Raw genomic sequence first — 20,694 nt, forward strand, 5'->3', positions numbered from 1 at the left:
AGCCCGTCCCGCAGTCAAATCAAAGAGCTGCGGGTCAGACCTTGGCAGATTTGCTACTTTAAGGTTTCTGGATGGCAGATCTGCTCAAAACGTCAGAAGATTTTAACTAATCTTTGGATTACAGATTCCGTCTGAGTGCCTCTCCGTATGGGCAAAGTCACAGACTAGCTCCTTCATTCATGTTTCATAAAGATCATGATCAAACTATGCAGTTTAATTTTTTCCCCCCAGTGGTTTGAAGGGCATTAGCATATACATAACATGACAAAAGCTCAAAACAATAATGCCAACAAATCCACATTTCACTGTATATTTTAAAATACCCTTGACTTTGTGGAGAGAAAACGTTTTTTCGAAGGACGCAACACAGAGAAAAAGCCTTAATATATCAACAAGAAATGTTTGCTTCAGCTAGATTCGCAAATACTCTATTCTGACCTTGAATATGCACTGAATTTTTTTCCCTTTTTTTATTTTTCAGTCAGTCATTTTAGTCATTGGTCAGGCTGACAGCAAAGTCTCAACAAACATAAAGCAGAACAGAGGACGAAATAATCCATTATGTGAAAATATGTAAACATGTGCTTCTGTCTTTATCTCTCTGTAAGTTCGCAGAGCAATATCGGGATGCGTGTTACCTCTATAACGAGAACGCTTTCAAACCGACAGACGTGTCCTTAGGAATCAAAGAGACGGTCTTCACAAATCTCCAATGCTGCTTTTGTGGCACCGCCAAATACCTCCACGTTGGCATCGACCCACGGCACCACGTTGCCAGGCATGTAGGCTGAGCAGTTGGCCATCGCTGAGATGTCTATAGGACGCAGTACTCTGTCCCACATGTTGAAGTGGCTTAACTCTCCTACGAAAGCTTGAGTGGCATCAAATCTCCCACCTACAATGTCCTGTGGAATAACAGCACACTAGTCAAAAACAAGTAGTGATAAGTAAAGTCAAATTGTTTAGCTAGATTTGGGAAAAAATATTTATAATTTACTTAGATTATTTGATTATTTTTATATACACATACTACCAATTCAGAATTTTAGGTTTGTTTTTGAAAGACATCTCTTCCAAGCTCTTACAAGCCAAAGTCTCTTTAAGACGAGTAATTTCACTCGGCGGCCATCTTTGAAACACGTTTTACTGTCACTTTTGATGGCTTTAATGAGCCCTGCTGAATGAAAACGTCAATTCCTTTCAAAAAAGACATAATCTTGAGAACCCAAAACTTCTGATCGGTAGTATTGTCTTTTATCTGTATGACAAGTGAAAAAATCTGTAATGGTGCGTTCACACCGGACGCGAAGAGCGCGTCAGGCTCGCGTGATTTCAAAGTCAATGCAAAGACACGTTACGAGCGTAAAAAATACACCTCATTCGCGCGAAATTGAGCGTCTGGTGCGTCAAGCGCATTACGTATGAATGCTTTAGTTAGTGCTATTTGTGCATTCATGCATTTGACGCAAATTCGCGCACAACAAAGCAAATATTTTATCACTTAAAACTTTATTTCAATATATGATACATGTTCATTTTGTATTGAATGTTATTTATTCCATATCTAGATTATATGAAATATTATTATAATGTAAAACAAGCAACATATTTTACATGTGCATAAGTTCGTAAAAAAAGAAAATGAGTATGCTACGTAAAATAATTGTTCAGACAACCAACAAACTGGTTGATTTTGCGAAATTCAGAGTTTTGAGAAGCTATAAGCAACTGGGACCCAGAAGCTCTTATCCAAACCCTAGCTTCGCTGTCTACTGTCTAATTAGGCTTATCCGTCTAATGCTAACTGACGGAACCTTATCGGGGACTACATTGAAATTCTCTTTATGGGAAATTTTGCTGAGACTTGAAGTTAAATTGTCTACATACTCTGTAAAAATCATGCTGTCTGAATAATAACACATTTGGTGTAATGGTACAGACATTTGAAACAAACACTACTCCAAACCAAAATCACTCGAGCGGTGACTGGTGAGCGGAAACTGAAAAAGCCGAATGGCGCTTGAGATGAATGATAAAAAACGCATTAAATTCAGAGGGTAAAATCCTGTAGATTTGCAATAACACATAGTTTGTTCAAGGATTTCAGTATTTACTCAAAGCCTGATGCTTTGGCTGTAGTGGGACTATTTTTGTTGGTGGAAAAAAAACAATACACGAAACAAACTGCATTTTTTAGAGTGTGTAGTTTAGTAGAATATGGAAAGTAATGCCAAGGACATAGGATCAATCCTCAGGGATTGATAAGTGTAGCTTGTATGGACTGCCAAAAGCAGGAAAAGTATAACAAATTCATTTTATGAATCATTTGATGATTGTTGGTATTAGTTGGTTGGTTTCACTGTAAAACATTCTTTTTTGTGGAAAATTTACAGAAATCTGCATAATAATGTCAACATTTAAAAAAAAAAATGGAAACACAAATATCCAAAAATGAAAAACCATAAAAACAATGAAGTGTATAGTATCACTTTACAACTAAAAATAACGGTGTTTTATAAACATGTTCTTCAAGAAATAAATGGTTATTTTAAGAACTTTCAGTAGCTATGTTTCCATTAACCTATTTTCAAAACCCGCTGAATGGAAACGCCTACAGTAAGTGCTAAAAAATGTAAAAACTGTGCATAAAAAAATATTTGCTCAATTGAGTCGCTCAAAATGAATTAAGTGAGATAATGACACTAAATTTGCAACATTGACACTGTTATTGAACTGTGCTGAATCAACATTGCACTAACTTGATTAATGACAGCAGCACTGCTTATAGCTGAATTGAACTTGTGTCAGTGTTGCAAAGTTCATCAATTATTGAATATGTATTGAACTTAACTGAAACAACATTGAACAAATTGCACCGAATAATTATATTCTCTGAATTTAATTAGTTTCATTATTGATTCATTCTACAACATTAACAGTTATTTTCCTGTTTATTACTCTGAAGCTGCATTCTACATAATTGCATTCAAACATTCTACATAATCTGTACAATCTACAGCACTACATATAAAATAAAAATTAAAATGTGATGACCCATCTAAGAGTAATTTTCACTTTTAGTTATTTAGGTCACAGATTGTGCCTTTTCAAGTGCTGTTAAACACTGTGAATGCACTCAATTATGTTAAGTTCAGTGTAGGTGAGCAGCAGATTATGTGTCACATGTAGATTTTGTGTGCCTGCTATCTGTGTCACATGTAACACTTCTCTCAAGAAGTCCCCGAGCTCTCGGAGCTGCTGAGAGATGACGTCTTCACATTATCGCGTGTGAAGACTTATTATTATCGTAGCATGTACGAGTCCCATCGCGAGGGATCGGCTCTTTTACATCCTCACTCTCACCTGTTCTTGGCCCAGGATAATGACTCCTCCAGGTTTAATTGGGTGCCAGGGGGCCAAGTTCTCTCCGGTCCCTAGTCTCTCTCCATCCTGATAGGCCTCCCAGAAGCCATCTCTGGTTGTCCAGGTGATGCAGATGTGATGCCAGCGGCCGTCACTCACGGAGAGGGGGAGCTGAGCAACCTGTGACAGAACGGATGAAGTCATGGGAGTTATTACAATTGCAAACTGATCCTAAAAAGTGCATTTTCCAGAGCAGTAATTGTTCACTATGGATCAAAGATGCCTTTCAAGGTTCTTATGCAGTAGGGTGTCCTTTGTGGTTGATAAAGTTGTTGACTATGTGGTTGACTATATTGAGTCCAACTCTCAAGTCTCTTCAATATACTCGTCCCTAGATGTAGCTTAGTCCATGTTAAAACGCAAGTCTATAGGTGCCTTCCAAACTGCGTACTTGTGCACTATTCTAAGTCATTTTGTAATATAAATAGTGCGAGTAGTGCGTTCACACTGAAAATTCTAAAAAAAAGAAAAGTCCTCTAAGTACCCGAATGATGCACTTATTTAATGGAAAAAACTATGATGTGTAAAAAGTCTAAAGTGTGGAACGGTGGACACTTCATGCACTCAACTGTCGCAACTTCAATTAGAAAGGGGAAAGGGCTATCAGATTCCGATGTTGAAAAACAAAATAAACGTATAAAGTTCATGCACTACACTGTAGTGATGTAGTACTCGATTCTGGTCTCGGACTCGAGACCGGTCTCGAGACTGATTTCTGCTTTCTCCGACTCGTCCCGCATTTGTTCCTTCAAAGACTCGGTCTTGACTCGCACTCGACCCTTCAAAGACTTGGTCTTGACTCAGACTCGACTGTATTTTAAAACCAACGGACTCGGACTCGACCCTTCAAAGACTCGGTCTTGACTCGGACTCGACTGTATTTGAAAACCAATGGACTCGGTCTCGACTCGGACTCGACCCTTCAAAGACTCAGTCTTGACTCGGACTCGACTGTATTTAAAAACCAATGGACTCGGTCTCGACTCAGACTCGACCCTTCAAAGACTCGGTCTTGACTCAGACTCGACTGTATTTGAAAACCAACGGACTCGGTCTTGACTCGGACTCGACCCTTCAAAGACTCGGACTCGACTCGGACTCAACTGTATTTGAAAACCAACGGACTCAGTCTCGATTCGGACTCGACCCTTCAAAGACTCAGACTCGACTGTATTTGAAAACCAACGGACTCGGTCTCGACTCGGACTCGACCCTTCAAAGACTCGGTCTTGACTCGGACTCGACTGTATTTGAAAACCAATGGACTCGGTCTCGACTTAGACTCGACCCTTCAAAGACTCGGTCTTGACTCAGACTCGACTGTATTTGAAAACCAACGGACTCGGTCTCGACTCGGACTCGACCCTTCAAAGACTCAGTCTTGAATCGGACTGGACTGGTATTTGAAAACCAATGGACTCGGTCTTGACTCTGACTGGACTGGTATTTGAAAACCAACGGACTCGGTCTTGACTCTGACTCGACCCTTCAAAGACTCGGACTCGACTCGGACTCAACTGTATTTGAAAACCAACGGACTCAGTCTCGATTCGGACTCGACCCTTCAAAGACTCAGACTCGACTGTATTTGAAAACCAACGGACTCGGTCTCGACTCGGACTCGACCCTTCAAAGACTCGGTCTTGACTCGGACTCGACTGTATTTGAAAACCAATGGACTCGGTCTCGACTTAGACTCGACCCTTCAAAGACTCGGTCTTGACTCAGACTCGACTGTATTTGAAAACCAACGGACTCGGTCTCGACTCGGACTCGACCCTTCAAAGACTCAGTCTTGAATCGGACTGGACTGGTATTTGAAAACCAACGGACTCAGTCTCAACTCGGACTCGACCCTTCAAAGACTCAGACTCGACTGTATTTGAAAACCAACGGACTCGGTCTCGACTTGGACTCGACCCTTCAAAGACTCGGTCTTGACTCGGACTCGACTGTATTTGAAAACCAACGGACTCGGTCTCGACTCGGACTCGACCCTTCAAAGACTCGGACTCAACTCGGACTCGACTGTATTTGAAAACCAATGGACTCGGTCTTGACTCGGACTCGACTGTATTTGAAAACCAACGGACTCGGTCTCGACTCGGACTCGACCCTTCAAAGACTCGGACTCAACTCGGACTCGACTGTATTTGAAAACCAACGGACCCGGTCCTGACTCTGACTCGACCCTTCAAAGACTCGGACTCGACTCGGACTCGACTGTATTTGAAAACCAACGGACTCAGTCTCGTCTCGGACTGGACCCTTCAAAGACTCAGACTCGACTGTATTTGAAAACCAACGGACTCGGTCTCGACTCGGACTCGACCCTTCAAAGACTCGGTCTTGACTCGGACTCGACTGTATTTGAAAACCAATGGACTCGGTCTCGACTTAGACTCGACCCTTCAAAGACTCGGTCTTGACTCAGACTCGACTGTATTTGAAAACCAACGGACTCTGTCTCGACCCTTCAAAGACTCGGCCTTGACTCGGACTCGACTGTATTTGAAAACCAACGGACTCGGTCTTGACTCGGACTCGACCCTTCAAAGACTCAGTCTTGACTCGGACTCGACTGTATTTGAAAACCAATGGACTCGGCCTCGACTCGGACTCGACCCTTCAAAGACTCGGTCTTGACTCGGACTCGACTGTATTTGAAAACCAGAGGACTCAGTCTCGACTCGGACTCGACCCTTCAAAGACTCAGACTCGACTCGGACTCGACTGTATTTGAAAACCAACGGACTTGGTCTCGACTCGGGCTCGACCCTTCAAAGACTCAGACTCGACTCGGACTCGACTGTATTTGAAAACCAACGGACTTGGTCTCGACTCGGACTCGATCCTTCAAAGACTCGGACTCGACTGTATTTGAAAACCAACAGACTCGGTCTCGACTCGGACTCGACCCTTCAAAGACTCGGTCTTGACACAGACTCGGCATAGGCAGTCTCGTCCCCATCACTACTACACTGTTGAGTGCACATGTACATAGTGTATGAGTCTGATTGCTTAGAACTGCAATATCACAGCTTTCCTCAACAAGGTGTTGCACATCAAAATGAATACACAGGTTTGTTCAAATCCAGCAGTTTCAATAGGAATCCACGCAATCTGGAATTTTAGTATTAGGGACGAAGTTCTGCACGCAGATTTCACAACAGGTTATTTTCTTGTTCATTAATATAAAGCTGATTTAAAACATTATGTATTATACAAAGTGCCAAATGAAGAAATGTTACATAACTTGATTTGTCAATAGACAATGAACCTTTTTGACTGATGTGAACAGTGTGCTCAAATTGAATAAATATTATCACATTTCTACTGAATGAAATTCAAAGATCAAGTAAAGCGGGGGACACACTTAACAACTAGCTGAAACATTCTAAGACTGGACTGAACACACTTACAGACTGTTTCCAAAGACTGCAGCAGATTTTAAACACCAACTGTGAACACCGCAAAGATCGGTCATAAGTATCGAATTACATTCATGATCAGTCTTTCAGCCGTTAAGTGTGTTCCCTGCTTCAGTAAAATCTATCATTGCTGCATATGGATTAAGTTACACACAACACAACTTGTATAATTTAAGCTTGTAATGAGATGCGTAGCAACCACTATAGTATGCATTTTAAAAGTATTTTGGCTTAACACATTCATGAACGCCCTTCGGATTTCCTCGTGCACCATGCTATCTTCTTGTGGTTTTGCTTCTCTGCCATGGTCGTGATTTCTTTTACAGGGGGGGTTAAAAAATAGGGTCCATTAAATGACTCTTTTCATCACTAGGTCAAGGACAAACTGCACATTGTACCCAGTTTCAGAAAGATGCGTGGTGCAATACAATTCCAAATTTAGGGGAGACAGAGGGAGGACCAGCCTTGAAAGAGTAAGGATATGGAGTGTCTCGATGAATCATCATAGCAAAGTTGTCCCTGAAGCTCAACAAACTTTAAAATAATTTATATATTCAAACTCCAAGCTAGACACACATTGAGTTTGACAATTACTGCACCTTGAGACCAAGGCTTTAATGCACTTAAGTGGAGAAGTATGCAAGTTTAGAAACAACATTCAGAGAGAAGTAAGGAAGCACTGAGGTGTGATATATTCACTGGAGTGAGAAAAAGCACTGAAGACACACTTGACAGGTAATCAGATTCAGCATGGCTGTATCTCACTCCATCCTCGGCACTTTCTTGTTCTTTCCTCCTTGACGTACACACTCACACACATGCATACACGCACACACTCAACATGTATAATGCATGTTGTGCCGGGGCAAAATGCCTCTCTCAATAAGCGAGATGCCAAACTGACACTTCCTGAGTGAGGTATCAGGGGAATTAGCAGGGCAGCAGAGCTCATTCGTTCTCTCAAGACCCTCAGGTTACACTCAACAAAAACCAGCACGACAATAACTCACAATCTCCTCCACAAGGATCTAGAGATACAGCATCCATGGTTACTGAGACATGCTAACCTCATTTACCAATGAGATACTGGAAGCTAATTTTCCCCAAAGAAAAGCAGCTCAGTTTCATATTCTTGATTTAGAAGCACTGAGGACATATTTAATTAATTTATGTGTGCTTTAATGCTAAACTTTGAAATCATCAAGGGTCTTGTGCAACAACAGCCTCTAAAAAATAATCATCTAACATTCAATTTGATTAAAAGTGCATTGGAAAACATTTTTTGCTAAAAAAAAAAATTAGGTGTGTGTATTCATGTTCCAAACCATTCAGAGATAATTAAGGGTGTTTTTACGAAATGGCTTTGCCGCAAGTTGTATAAAAATGCATTTTAAAAAAATATCTAAATCAATAATATCCAAACATCCAATATTAATTCTTATACAACAAACTTCTTAGGTAATCTAATTCATTTTGCGTATCTTCATACAGTATTTTACACATGATGGATATGAGTCCCAAAGTCTGGTCACTTAAACAGAGCATTACTTATAATTTGAGCTGTGGGATGAGTTGTGTGCTGACGTTTAACACGTTTTTAAAAACCTTCTGGTACATTTAGCTAGTGGTCGACAAATATATTGCCATATGTCTTTCTGTTAGGTCTTAAAAGGGCTAAAAATATGAATTGTCATGTATTAATCACTTTTTTATTGGAACTGGCAGTGCTCACACTTATTAATTTATCCAAAAGTGATTCCGCAAGTAGTGGACACTCGCGTAACGTAAGCATTGACGTACATCCGAGTGAATGAGACGGAAGGGAGTTGTGATGGAAGGGCAAAATAAATTGCCCTTCTTCAAGCATTACATCTATCTCTAGCAGCAATGACTCATCCATTCAGCCTTTGGATTTATGAAGATAAGCAGAACTGGGCACTTTGTTGTAATTCTTCAACTATCCTGCTATATTTTTCACATCTTAATCCCTGTTCACATGTCCAGAAACTTAACAAAAAGAGCATTTTAACTTTAATCGAATGCTGAGTGATTCTCATACCAGCTGGAGTGAAGAAAGTGGAGCTCTCTAATGACTCTTGTCATCTACTGTAGATAAAGTTAATCCTCAGAGTGAGCAATTTACAACGTCTCCAAACACATTTACTGTACTTGTACTTGTACTGTACTCACTGTGTGGGCACATACGCTCATTTGAAATGGTTAACTTTTAAAAGTACAAATATTCCACGTAGTCTCAATTAACATGAGGTCATGAAAACTACACAATAAATGTAATACGTTAGAAAAATGCTGTTTAAAATGGTTTGAGATGGAATATAACATCTGACTGTGCAGGGCTGTTCAATTAGATCTTCAAACCCCTTCACGTAAATGCATTACAATAGAAATCCGGCTGTGAAAACATTTTATTTGAGGAACCATTTTGAATGAACAACCATTAATCATATTTAGTGTTATTTCCAAGAAAAACGAAACAAGAAAATTCCATTGATTTTTATACGATGTCACCAAAGTTATTATTTATGTTATGAGATTGGAATATTACCTTAGTATATTATATTGACTTCACTCTCAGAACATTTTAAGGGCTACAGCAGCCATTAAAGTATAAGTGTCCAGTACTTTAGAGTAGTGATTGGTACTACTAGGGGTATAATAATATATCGTGTCACAATATATCGCAATAGAGAAATGCAACAATATGTATCATTGATAGTAACAATCTGTATCGTGGATAGTTCGCCCAAAACAATAATTACTGTTTAAGGAAACACGTTTTTCGATTTTTTGTGTCAGTACTACATTAAACTACTATAAAGTTGAATATAATGTATAATAATGCAATGGGGGAATATTTATGGGTCCTGATAATGCCAAATGTCTTATGTTAGCAGTAAAAAGTGTCCAACGTGATTTTAAATATATCTAACCAGTGACAAGCATATTCGTATAAAATAATTCTGTATTTTCAGCTTCAGAATCATGAATATGTTTGGTCACCATTGTCCTGTGCGTTGGGTCCAACCACCACCAAGTCCAACCCTTTTCATTTACACCCACAATTTACACTAAATTTACACTAAATCGTATCGTGAGTATCGTGTACATTGAATCGTGACATGAGGGTATTGTTACACTCCTAGATACTACAATTAAATATATAGGTACAAATATGTAGGGTACTGCCCCAGTGGCAAGCTGTTGTGCCCCTAAGGCCATGTCCACACTAATACGTTTTCGTTTGAAAACGTATATTTTTCTCTCCGTTTTGGCCTTCCGTCCACACTGAGACGCCGTTTTAAGTCAACAAAAACGTATCGTTTGGAAAACGCTCTCCAAAGTGGATACATTTGAAAACGCCGTTTTCGCGTTGTAGTGTGGACAGTGAAACCGGAGGTATTTCAAAACGATGACGTAAGTTTAGTCATGTGATCCATGTAGTACCAATAGATATTCATGTTTATCGGTATTGTGCCTGTTATGTGTTATTCATTTTTACACTATTGCTAAAATATGTTACTTTCTATGTTACTTAATATGTGCTATTCTTCATAGCACAGCAAAGATGACAGATAATGTAGCTTACTCACATTTGCTGTCCTGCGGCAAAACAGGAGAGCAGTTGGGTTTTAGACCAAACATATGGTGACTGAATGCGACCTGGACGCATCCGTGATGGTGAGATATTTTGCCAAATAAAATGATCCTGTTATTGTGCGATAACATTATTATTTATTTTCCCATCTGTATCATCTCAGTGAGCTTTTGTGAAGTTTCACGCATGCGCAGTAAAGTGAATTTAGAAGTTTCTCATCCACACTGAAACGTCGGAAAACGCCTGAAAACGCTAGTGTGGACGGAGAGCGTTTTTAAACGAAAACCCCGTTTTCAAATCTATCCGGATTAATGTGGACTTAGCCTAAAGGTACAAGTTTTTTCTGAGAGTGTTGTAGGGAAAGCTGACATTGTTTCAAGCAAACACAATCGAGAGCTTTGCATCTGGAGCACATAAAGGCTCACCTTATCATTGACGAGGAGCTCCATGGGGCTGTTTCCCCACTCTATCAGCACAATCTCATTGGCTTGTCCCGGGACACCATACGAGAACGGGGTTCCGATTCCAGGGCTGGCGCTGGACTTGAGCCACATGCACACAGTGAAGGCATACATCTCTGGCAGACTCTTCTTTATGCGGCCGTACAGGTAGTTGGTGCGCAGAGGCAAAGACACCTTAAAGTCCTCGGGAGATTTGAATGCATTGTTACCTTTGGAGAAAATCGAGAGAAAGGTTTGCATTGAAGAAGATGCAAAGTGCTAATTTGATTTCAGCAAATTGAATTTGGGTTATGCTTTTAAGGTTCGATTAATGAAATGAGTGGTCCATCTTATTATGAAATGAAATGCTGGGGCAATGTAAGGTGAAAGATGCTGATGATGCATTGCCGCTAATCATTCGTCAATCGTTCGCTTTGCAAATGTGCTAGCGCTGCTCTGAATTCTGAATACAGCAGGACGATGTGTCCATCCAATGCTAACAGATGGGGCCTGCATAAATCCCACATCCAAAAAGGCCAACAGATGATTGTAAATAGCAAGTTCATTTATATGCAGATATTCTTCCACCAAATAAAAATGCCACAGCCAACAAAATCTGCTTCAGTGTTACCTTTGTTTCATCCCACAACATTTTCTGCATGGAAAATGGCCCAAATGCAGCGAGCCATCGGTTAAAGCTTTCCCCTGACGCCGTGTCGAGTGCTGGTCAAGTGTTCAAAGTTTCTACGTTGACCTTTCAAAGTGCAGCCACTGATTTCCAAGTTGAATCTCAGAAATATTTATTTGAACTACAGTAAAAAAGTTTGGCTACACTCTAAAAAACGATTCGTTGGCCGAACAACCATTACTTATAAAAGTAATTGGATCAAACATAAAACGTTTCAACGTTTACTTAACATATATAGTGTGTGTAACACAAAAACATAAGTTACTAGGTGCACTTAAATGTATGTATAAATAAAATGAAAAATACATAAGGCATGTCAACTTGCGTCAAAATTAAGTAAATCTAGTATATCCTTTTAAGTACTATATGAGCAAGTGATATGCAATTTCCCGTCATTTTTTAAACTTGGAATAATTTTATATAAAATAAACTTAAATATTTTAGTTCACGTGACATTCTTTACTTAAAAATATATGTAACGTGATGCATACATTTTTAAGTAAAGAATGTTGCGTGAACTCAAATAATTAAGTACATATAACAAAGATTTTCTTGTTAATTTTAAGTAAAATTATTCCAAGTTGGGATTACTTAAAAAGTATGATGCAAATATGGTGCATATATATTTTAAGTAAATCCAACACATCATTTTTTAGAGTGTAGAGTAAGATTTTGGATTTTTTTAGATTTAGATTTACATTATTACACAAATATACAGTATTTCTATTACAATTAAAATTCTATTAGAATGATTTCTGAAAGATCATGTGACACTGAAGACTGGAGTAATGATGCTGAAAATGCACTTTGATCACAGGAATAAATGACATTTTAGCATGCATTACAATAAAAAAAGTTATTTAAACATTTTTGTAATAATTATACTGTTTTTACTGCATTTTTTTTATCAAATAATTGCTGCTTTGGTGAGAACAAGAGATGTCTTTCAAAAAATTACTGCTGACCTCTATGTATTGTTTGTTTTATTGTTTTATTTTCAATACTTTATAGTTTACTGTCATGCGATGTTTATTATACGACAATTCACCATGACGTCACAACAATAATAGACGTTCTTCCGGGTGGCAAAAGCCGAAGCGTCCCTATGGCAACACTAGTAAATTGCATGGAGGGAGACACACCGCCGGCAGAAGCCTAATCTACATTTCAACAGTTGATTCAAGAACAGACGTGGTGGAAATTCAGACATAGTTAACATGATCATTAAAGCTTAGATTCTTTGATCTAGAGACGTGCACTCCCAACGCACTAGACCGCGGCGCGGGACTAGATCTGATGGCCGAGTGCGGGCGGTAATGCACTCTGAGTGTGCGGATTGCAGGAGAATAAAACGATTCGCGGGACTCCCGCAAACTAGAAATATCTATGAATAAAACAAATAAAAACTAATACATTTGTATTCATCTGTTGCAGAAAAGCAACAAGAACAACTAAAACAAAATAGAAATGACTTACATGGCAGAGTTTCTTTTTAGAACGTGACTGCAGCGATGGGCGATGTAGCCAATCACAGACATATGTGTTGATTTATTGAACGCATTGGCCAATCAGAAGCATTTACGATGAAGAAGCATTTACTCACCGCTCAAAAGAAAGTAACATAGAAAGTAATAGAAATTAACTAAGTTAGTTGAGAACGTCAGTTATATAACGACCCACGTATTAAAACGGTTGGGTTTAAATCGGGCTCAGGCTCATAATTAGAAGACGACATGCACTTTTGACGACGTCCACTCGCTTTAACCTCCTCACCCACAGGTTCTGCTGGATAGATTTACTTTTTTCTGAAGGAAATCGATAAAAAAAAACCTTAACCTACACCTTTTGCTGTATATCTGGTGGCGCAACCCCAAACACAACATATTTTCGCTGGATCTCCTCAGTTAGTCAATGGAAGCCGCTCGCGTTCTGCCACCCGGAAGTATCGCGGTGCCTATTGTTTACAAACATTCTGAAATGCCCTATATGCTTTCCATTCAAGGACTGCTTTTGTTCTGTGATATATCAAAACAATTGACATGGACTGTTTTCTCTTCCAAGCTCAAATGCATATTTTCATGCTCTCTTTTTTTTATAAGCTCGTTGACTTTCGGTGACACTTTCTGCAATATTTTTTTTTCATTTGGAGTTCAAAGTTTGCGTATTGAGCGTGAAAGGTTTTACGACTAGTGTTCCTATCTCATACTGAGGATAAAAACAAACATTTGAACTGGTTGGCTAGCATATCAGTAAGATGAATCCCGTCTCATTTGACTTGACGGATTGAATAATTCATCAGTGAGAATGCCGTACTTTTCTCCAGCTCGGTGATCCTCTCTAGCAGTGAGTTGAGGGTGTTCTCGGTGCGCTGGCGGTGTGCGGTCGTCTCGTTGTACAGCTGGCTCTTCTCGTCCTCGAGTTCGGCCACTCTGGCCAGCAGCTGGCTCTCCAGGTCACTCAGACGCCGCTTCAGCAGGTCTCTCAGCTCGCTGGGAAATGGTCCACCTGATGTGTTGGTACGCAGCTGCTGCTGCAGGATAATGGAAAGCAAAATGTTCATCTGCTTCAATTTGCAAATGGCTTATTCTGTTGTAGCCAAAAATCCTTGCAAAAATTAAATTGCTGGGGATTTGTGAGATTCTGAATTAGTGGTGGATGCCTTAATTGGCTCTCACATCGTACACTGTAAAAAATATTGATGGTTTAACTTAAAAAAAGTAAGTAACCTGGTTGCTTTAAAATTTTAAGTTGATTTAACTGGAAAAAGTGAGTTAATAGAATGAAGGAGATTCATTTAACCATCAGAAACTCAAAATAATATGTTCTGTCAACTAAATAAATTATTTAAGTTGATTTGGCAAAAGAAAAAATGTGATTACTACACTGTAAAAAAATATTGATGGTTTAACTTAAAAAAAGTAAGTAATCTGGTTGCCTTAAAATTTTAAGTTGATTGAACTGGAAAAAGTGAGTTAATACAATGAAGTAGATTAATTTAACCATCAGAAACTCAAAATAATAAGTTATCTCAACTAAATAAATTATCATAAAGTTAATTTGACAAAAGAAAATATGTTGTGATAACAAATCTTAAAAATATTTTTTTACAGTTAGGTAAGTCCATAGTCCACAACGTTGCTAATTGTTTTATTGGTCCGTTTTTTACAATAGGTGTCTTAAAGGACTGTGGGCTCACATGGGTCACACTTTGGTGTCCTTAACTACTGTGTATTCAAATAAATGGTCACTTTTAGTATACTACTATTATGTATTACTTTATTATGTACTCACATCAAATAAAATAAAAATAAGTGTTAGGCACAATGTGCTGATACTGCCTTCACGTTCATGTGGGACATGACCTGGGTAAGATTAGGCACACAATTGGGTATGTTAAAGGATGGGGTAACAGGTAAGAGAAGTCCCATTTAACGATTAAAGCAATTCTTAATATAAAGTGGGTCCGTTTTACAAGTTTAATAAGTGTTTTGAGTGATATATGTAAAATCATTGTGTTTCATGTCGAGTTAACAAGGTGGAAACTAGTATTCCATTTGACCCAATGACCCTGTATGAAATTTTATTTTTGATTTTTGAATATAGTAGCTTATAAGTGGTAATAAGTAATTTATATCAACTTGCATATTCATAGAAGTAGTTTGTCATTTGAGTGACACCAAACTCCCCCAATTGTTTGTCAAGTGGTGCATTTAATTAAGCAATTATGTGTATACTTTCCTGTATTTTGTATGCAAAAATACGCATTCTATCGCGAGTCTATAAAAATGAGTATCCTAAAAATACTTGCTGAACGTGTATCTAGTCACAGCTTTCCATAGAGATCATTATTAATACTTAATTAAAAAGAAAAAGATAACGTGAATTCAAATAGGAAAAGCCCCTCCCTCTATAACATGGCTCATTTGACCTTGTACTGACAAATCATGCATCCCTAATAAGCAAGAGTCGAGACCAAATTTCACAGATCATTACAGCTCCATTTTCCACTCAAATAGCTCTTAAGTGTCCATTTATCCCTCATAAGCAAAAACTCTCACCTCCAGGTTGCCCAGTCGGTCTTTTAGGCTCTGCATGGTCTTTCCCAGCTGCTCCACAGTCTCGGTGGGGTCACGCGGCAGATCGCCCATCGTGTTTTTACTATAATCCTTCCTGCGCGCGCTGCCTCGCGACTTGGCTTCAGCCTCGCAGCGCGCGAGTTTGGAGTTGAGCTCTTTGATGGTGCCCTGCTGACTGACGATAGTTTCCTTCTGCTGCAGGATGGTCTCCCGAAGTTGGATGATAGTATTCCGTAACTCTTCCTCCTGCGGACTGGTGCTTTGGACCCGGTTGGTCGTTTCAACCGGGCAACTGAGGTCGGCGCCCGCGGGCACTGCAGTGCACACGAAGCGGCTTCCTTTCGCGCCAGCCGCTTCCCCGCTCCCTGACGCGTATACAAGCAGCAGTGCCACGAAGATAACTCTCATTACGGCCGTTTCTCTCTTCAAAACGCAAAAGAAACAAAAGTCAATTTAGTTATAGTTGGACTAAAAATGACGTTGAGTGTCAAAAGAACGCGAATTCCAAAATAGAACCAGGTCTTTGAAAATTGATTCGAGTGTTCTTTAAATAAAATAAAAACTTAGAGTTCCACGACACGCTCCCAAAATCACTCAAAAACAAATCTAAAACGAAACAACAGAGATTTTCTGTAACTTGCCTGAAAACCCAAAGCTTTTCCAATAAAAAAAGCGAGTGCGCGCGCTTCTGCTCTCTTCACACAGTCAGTGAGTATGTTAAACAAACTGTTGGAGTCCTTCTTTACAGACGCGTAACTGTCACTTTAACAAAATACCACTCAAAAAAGCCAAAAACAACTGATCCTCTCTGTCCAAATGAAGAGCGATTTCCAGAGGATTCTGCCGTTAAATGCGTGAACTCTCTTCGCACAGTGGTGCTGAACGGACAGCGGCGCTTTAACGGATTAATATAGAGACGCCGGCGCGCGCAGTTTGGCTCCGCTGGAGGAGCGCGCGGATTGACTGAGCTTCATTTACGTCACTTACTCGCGCTCGATGCGAGTCACGCTTGTAAATTATATTGTCGTAGCTTTTTTTCCTTCTTTCTTCTGACCTTCCTTGAATGTAGGGTTGAATAAACAGTGAGTTAATAAGTTATGTCAAAGGTCGATGACATTGGATACATAATCTCCACGGAGCCTCCCCTTTTTTCACATTAGGAGACATAATATAAGAGAGTATTTGGTCAAGGTATTCGGATAGTTTCATTAAGGAGAACAAACATGTGACTTTGGATCACTCCAGTGGCTTTTTCCATGTAAGATTTGCTCAGCTGTCATGTTTCTTATAAATGTTATGAAGACGTTTTCCTTTAATATTTATTTTTTATCAGGCTATAGGTTTCTACCTAAGTTCTGGCATTTCTGAATGGGCTAAGGCTGAGATTTAGTGAGTTTGAAGTGAATGTATTTGATGAAGGTATGTGCGGAGAGCATTCAACCCGATATTATTATGTTATTTTCGAGAGGCTTTTGCATCATCATCTATCTTCTTGTTACTCCAAAGTACAGTTGTTGTTCTCTAATTTGATGTAAGCTCTCTATTTGTTGATTATAACATACACGTATTGTGAAATATGCTTTTTGTATATAATTTTTATGGATTTACATTTATTAATACAATTTTTAATTTAGTATATTGATTTTTTTTCACTTGTCATACAACATTTTAGAATGGATTGTTATAGTCTGGCGCGGTTGATCATGTGATCTATGTAACCATGTGACTCCTTAAATTAAGATGGCTCCTGCACTAAACATTGTAAACTTGCGATTGACCCTTTTTTCAGTAAAGTATTGATTTTATCTCACACTTGATGACTTATTCTTTGGTAGAGTGTGCAGACTCTCTTGAAGTGTTTGGCTATTGTGTAATGTTTTTTTTTCTACGCATGTAATTTGGACTAGTTTGAAGGCGAAGTGAGTTCCTGACTATTCATCTCCTTAACTGCAATCCAATAATTGCTTTCTAGGCAATTTAACCCTCATGACTGTTGAGATAACGTTCTTTATCTCATGTTTGGGTCCAGAGGCACTTTTATGAAAGCTTGTTTTCGCCACAGAATGAAAAATAAAATTTCACGCAATTCTGACTTTATATCTCGCAATTATAAAGTCAGAATTGCGAGATATAAAGTCAGAATTAACAGAAATAAAGTCATATTTGCGTGTTATAAAGTCAGAATTGATTGAAATAGTCAGAAATGCAAGATAATATGCAAGATAAAGGCACCCAATAATAACTCATGTATGTAAACATACAAATGCATGTGAAATATTAATGAATCCTCGAGCAGCTTTATGTGTTTCTGCTTCCAAGACAATAACTGTGAAGACAAAGAGCTCTTCCTCAGTTTTGATTGAATTGATTAGAATTGATTAATTGATTGATATAAAGTCGCAATTGTGTGTTATAAAGTCAGAAATGCTTGATATAAATTCGAAATTGCGTGTTGTAAAGTCAGAATTGTGAGATATAAACTCGCAATTGTGAGAAAAAAAAGTCAGAATTGTGAGAAAAAGTCTTAATTCTGTCTTTTTTCTCGCAATTGCGACTATTTCTCAGAATTGCGACTTTATATCTCAAAATTGCAACTTTATTTCTCAGAATTGCGTCTTTTTATATCTCGCAATTGCGACTTTATTTCTCAGAATTGCGAATTTATATCTTGCAATTGCGACTTTATTTGTCAGATTGTAACTTTATATCTCATAATTGCGACTTTATTTCTCAGAATGCGACTATATCTCGCAATTGCGACTTTATTTCTCAGATTGTAACTTTATATCTCATAATTGCGACTTTATTTCTCAGATTGCGACATTATATCTCACAATTGCAACTTTATTTCTCAGATTGCGACATTATATCTCACAATTGCGACTTTATTTCTCAGATTGCGACTATATCTCCTAATTGCGACTTTATTTCTCAGATTGCGACATTATATCTCACAATTGCGACTTTATTTCTCAGATTGTAACTTTATATCTCATAATTGCGACTTTATTTCTCAGATTGCGACATTATATCTCACAATTGCAACTTTATTTCTCAGATTGCGACTTTATATCTCGTAATTTCGACTTTTTTCTCAGATTGCAAGTCTCAATTCTGTCTTTTTTCTCGCAATTGCGACTATCTCTCAGAATTGCGACTTTATATCTCACAATTGCGAGTTTATTTCTCAGAATTGCGACTATATTTTGCAATTGCGACTTTATTTCTCAGATTGTAACTTTATATCTCATAATTGCGACTTTATTTCTCAGAATGCGACTATATCTCGCAATTGCGACTTTATTTAGATTGTAACTTTATATCTCATAATTGCGACTTTATTTCTCAGATTGCGACATTATATCTCACAATTACGACTTTATTTCTCAGATTGCGACATTATATCTCACAATTGCAACTTTATTTCTCAGATTGCGACTTTATATCTCGTAATTGCGACTTTTTTCTCAGATTGCGACTTTATATCTCGGAATTGCAACTTTATGTCTCAGATTGCGACTATATCTCACAATTGCGACTTTATTTCTCACATTGCGACTATATCTCACAATTGCGACTTTATTTCTCTGAATTGCGACTTTATATCTCGCAATTGCGACTTTATTTCTCACAATTCTGACTTCATATCTCACAATTGTGAAATAAAAAGTCGCAATAATTTTTTCTTTGTTTTATTCAATGGCGGAAAAGCTTCCATACACTTTTGATACTTCTCTATTTACAGTAAGTCAACAAAAAAATGACATAAGTTATGAAAACATGTTAAAATAAGTTAAGCAATTTTCTACCTTTTTTTAAGTTATACAAGATTCAACTCATTTTTCAATTCAAGTCAGTTTAATGCAATTTAATGAATTAATCTATTTGTTGTAAATCAACTTTTAAAGCGATTCTCCCCAGCTGACAAATGATAGAAACATTGGCAGCCAATCAGAGTCCATCCTGCTTTGAGTAGCTGGAGCATTTAAAGAGGAAGGCAACAAAATTGCAGCTCTTGCTTAGAATAAAAAAAAAAAAACTTTTGTGTTTGGTGAAGAAAACAAATCAAAGCTTTAGGACGTCATGAGGTTTAGGATGAACTTCCATTTGAAGTGTACACCTTTTCGGGGGCGATGCATTGAGATCCTTCGGAAACTTTTGTCGCTCCTTACGTACGGCTTGTTTTCTTCACACCTAGTTTATATGTGGCCACTGTCTTCCTCCTGCGGCCTCAGTGGCAGAGAGTTAATGGTCTGTTGCTGGCAGTAATACTGTGAGGGGCGGCTGGGGTCACAGGTTTGGTGACAGTTTCTGTGTTAGTTTAGACGCACGCAGCGGTAGGCTGTCATCTCTCATGCGACTCCACCCAAATTGGAAAACACATTTGAGTTTCTCTCTGGTTTTCTGATGCAGGTGGCTGCAGTGAGCTTTGTATTCAGCACAGCTTATTCTCCGTGGCCCCAAAAAAGGACACAAAGTCGCACCAATTAATTGTAATTCATGTGTAGGAATTAGCCCCAATGGCACAGCTTAGCATCAATATATTATATTTCCCCAACTCAGTTCTGTTTAGAAATTTACTGTTTACATTTCTCTATTATTCCTTAATGATGAAATTATGGATCATTTAAACTTAAAAAATAAAAGTTCTTTATTAGCATAGAAACATCCACAGACCTTTTCATTTCTCAAGTGAGTCTTTAGATTTTTAAAATGTTATTTACACTAAGAAAAAACAATTTTTTTTTTCAAGAACTGGTCACTAAATGGTTCTTTGGGGAACCAAAAAAACATGCTCTTCTATGGTGTCACTATGAAAACCTTCTGAAACATTTATTTTTAAAAGTGTATTCACCCTCAAGTTATTGTAAACCTTTTTTTTTCCTTTTTTTTTTGCAGACTGAAAGCCTCGGCCACCCTCATGTTGTCAAAACGTGCTGGCTTTCATCCTTCTGTGCACAAACCAATATATTTATCAGAAAAAACTATCCCAAAATGTGCTCCTCCACAGCTCTTAGAT

At 38.4% G+C, this 20,694-nt stretch overlaps 1 protein-coding gene across 2 annotated transcripts; it reads right to left on the bottom strand.

The window, feature by feature from the left end:
• Positions 1 to 481: 481 nt before the first annotated feature.
• nptx2a (neuronal pentraxin 2a) lies at positions 482 to 16,645 on the bottom strand. Of its 2 annotated transcripts, none has more exons than XM_039687816.2 (5): positions 15,657 to 16,645; positions 13,912 to 14,125; positions 10,896 to 11,140; positions 3,364 to 3,543; positions 482 to 905 (listed from the first exon to the last, which is right to left on the bottom strand). In XM_039687816.2, the coding sequence occupies exons 1-5, from the start codon at positions 16,080 to 16,082 to the stop codon at positions 678 to 680; spliced, it is 1,293 nt and encodes a 430-aa protein (XP_039543750.1). In that variant the 5' UTR covers positions 16,083 to 16,645; the 3' UTR covers positions 482 to 677. The 2 variants fall into 2 exon arrangements, with proteins under 2 accessions (XP_039543750.1, XP_039543749.1); XM_039687815.2 differs by having other exon boundaries at positions 13,912 to 14,128; positions 15,657 to 16,640.
• Positions 16,646 to 20,694: the final 4,049 nt, after the last annotated feature.

The sequence above is a fragment of the Pimephales promelas genome, chromosome 3, assembly GCF_988280905.1.
Source record: "Pimephales promelas chromosome 3, fPimPro1.hap1.1, whole genome shotgun sequence".
Lineage (NCBI taxonomy): Eukaryota > Metazoa > Chordata > Actinopteri > Cypriniformes > Leuciscidae > Pimephales > Pimephales promelas.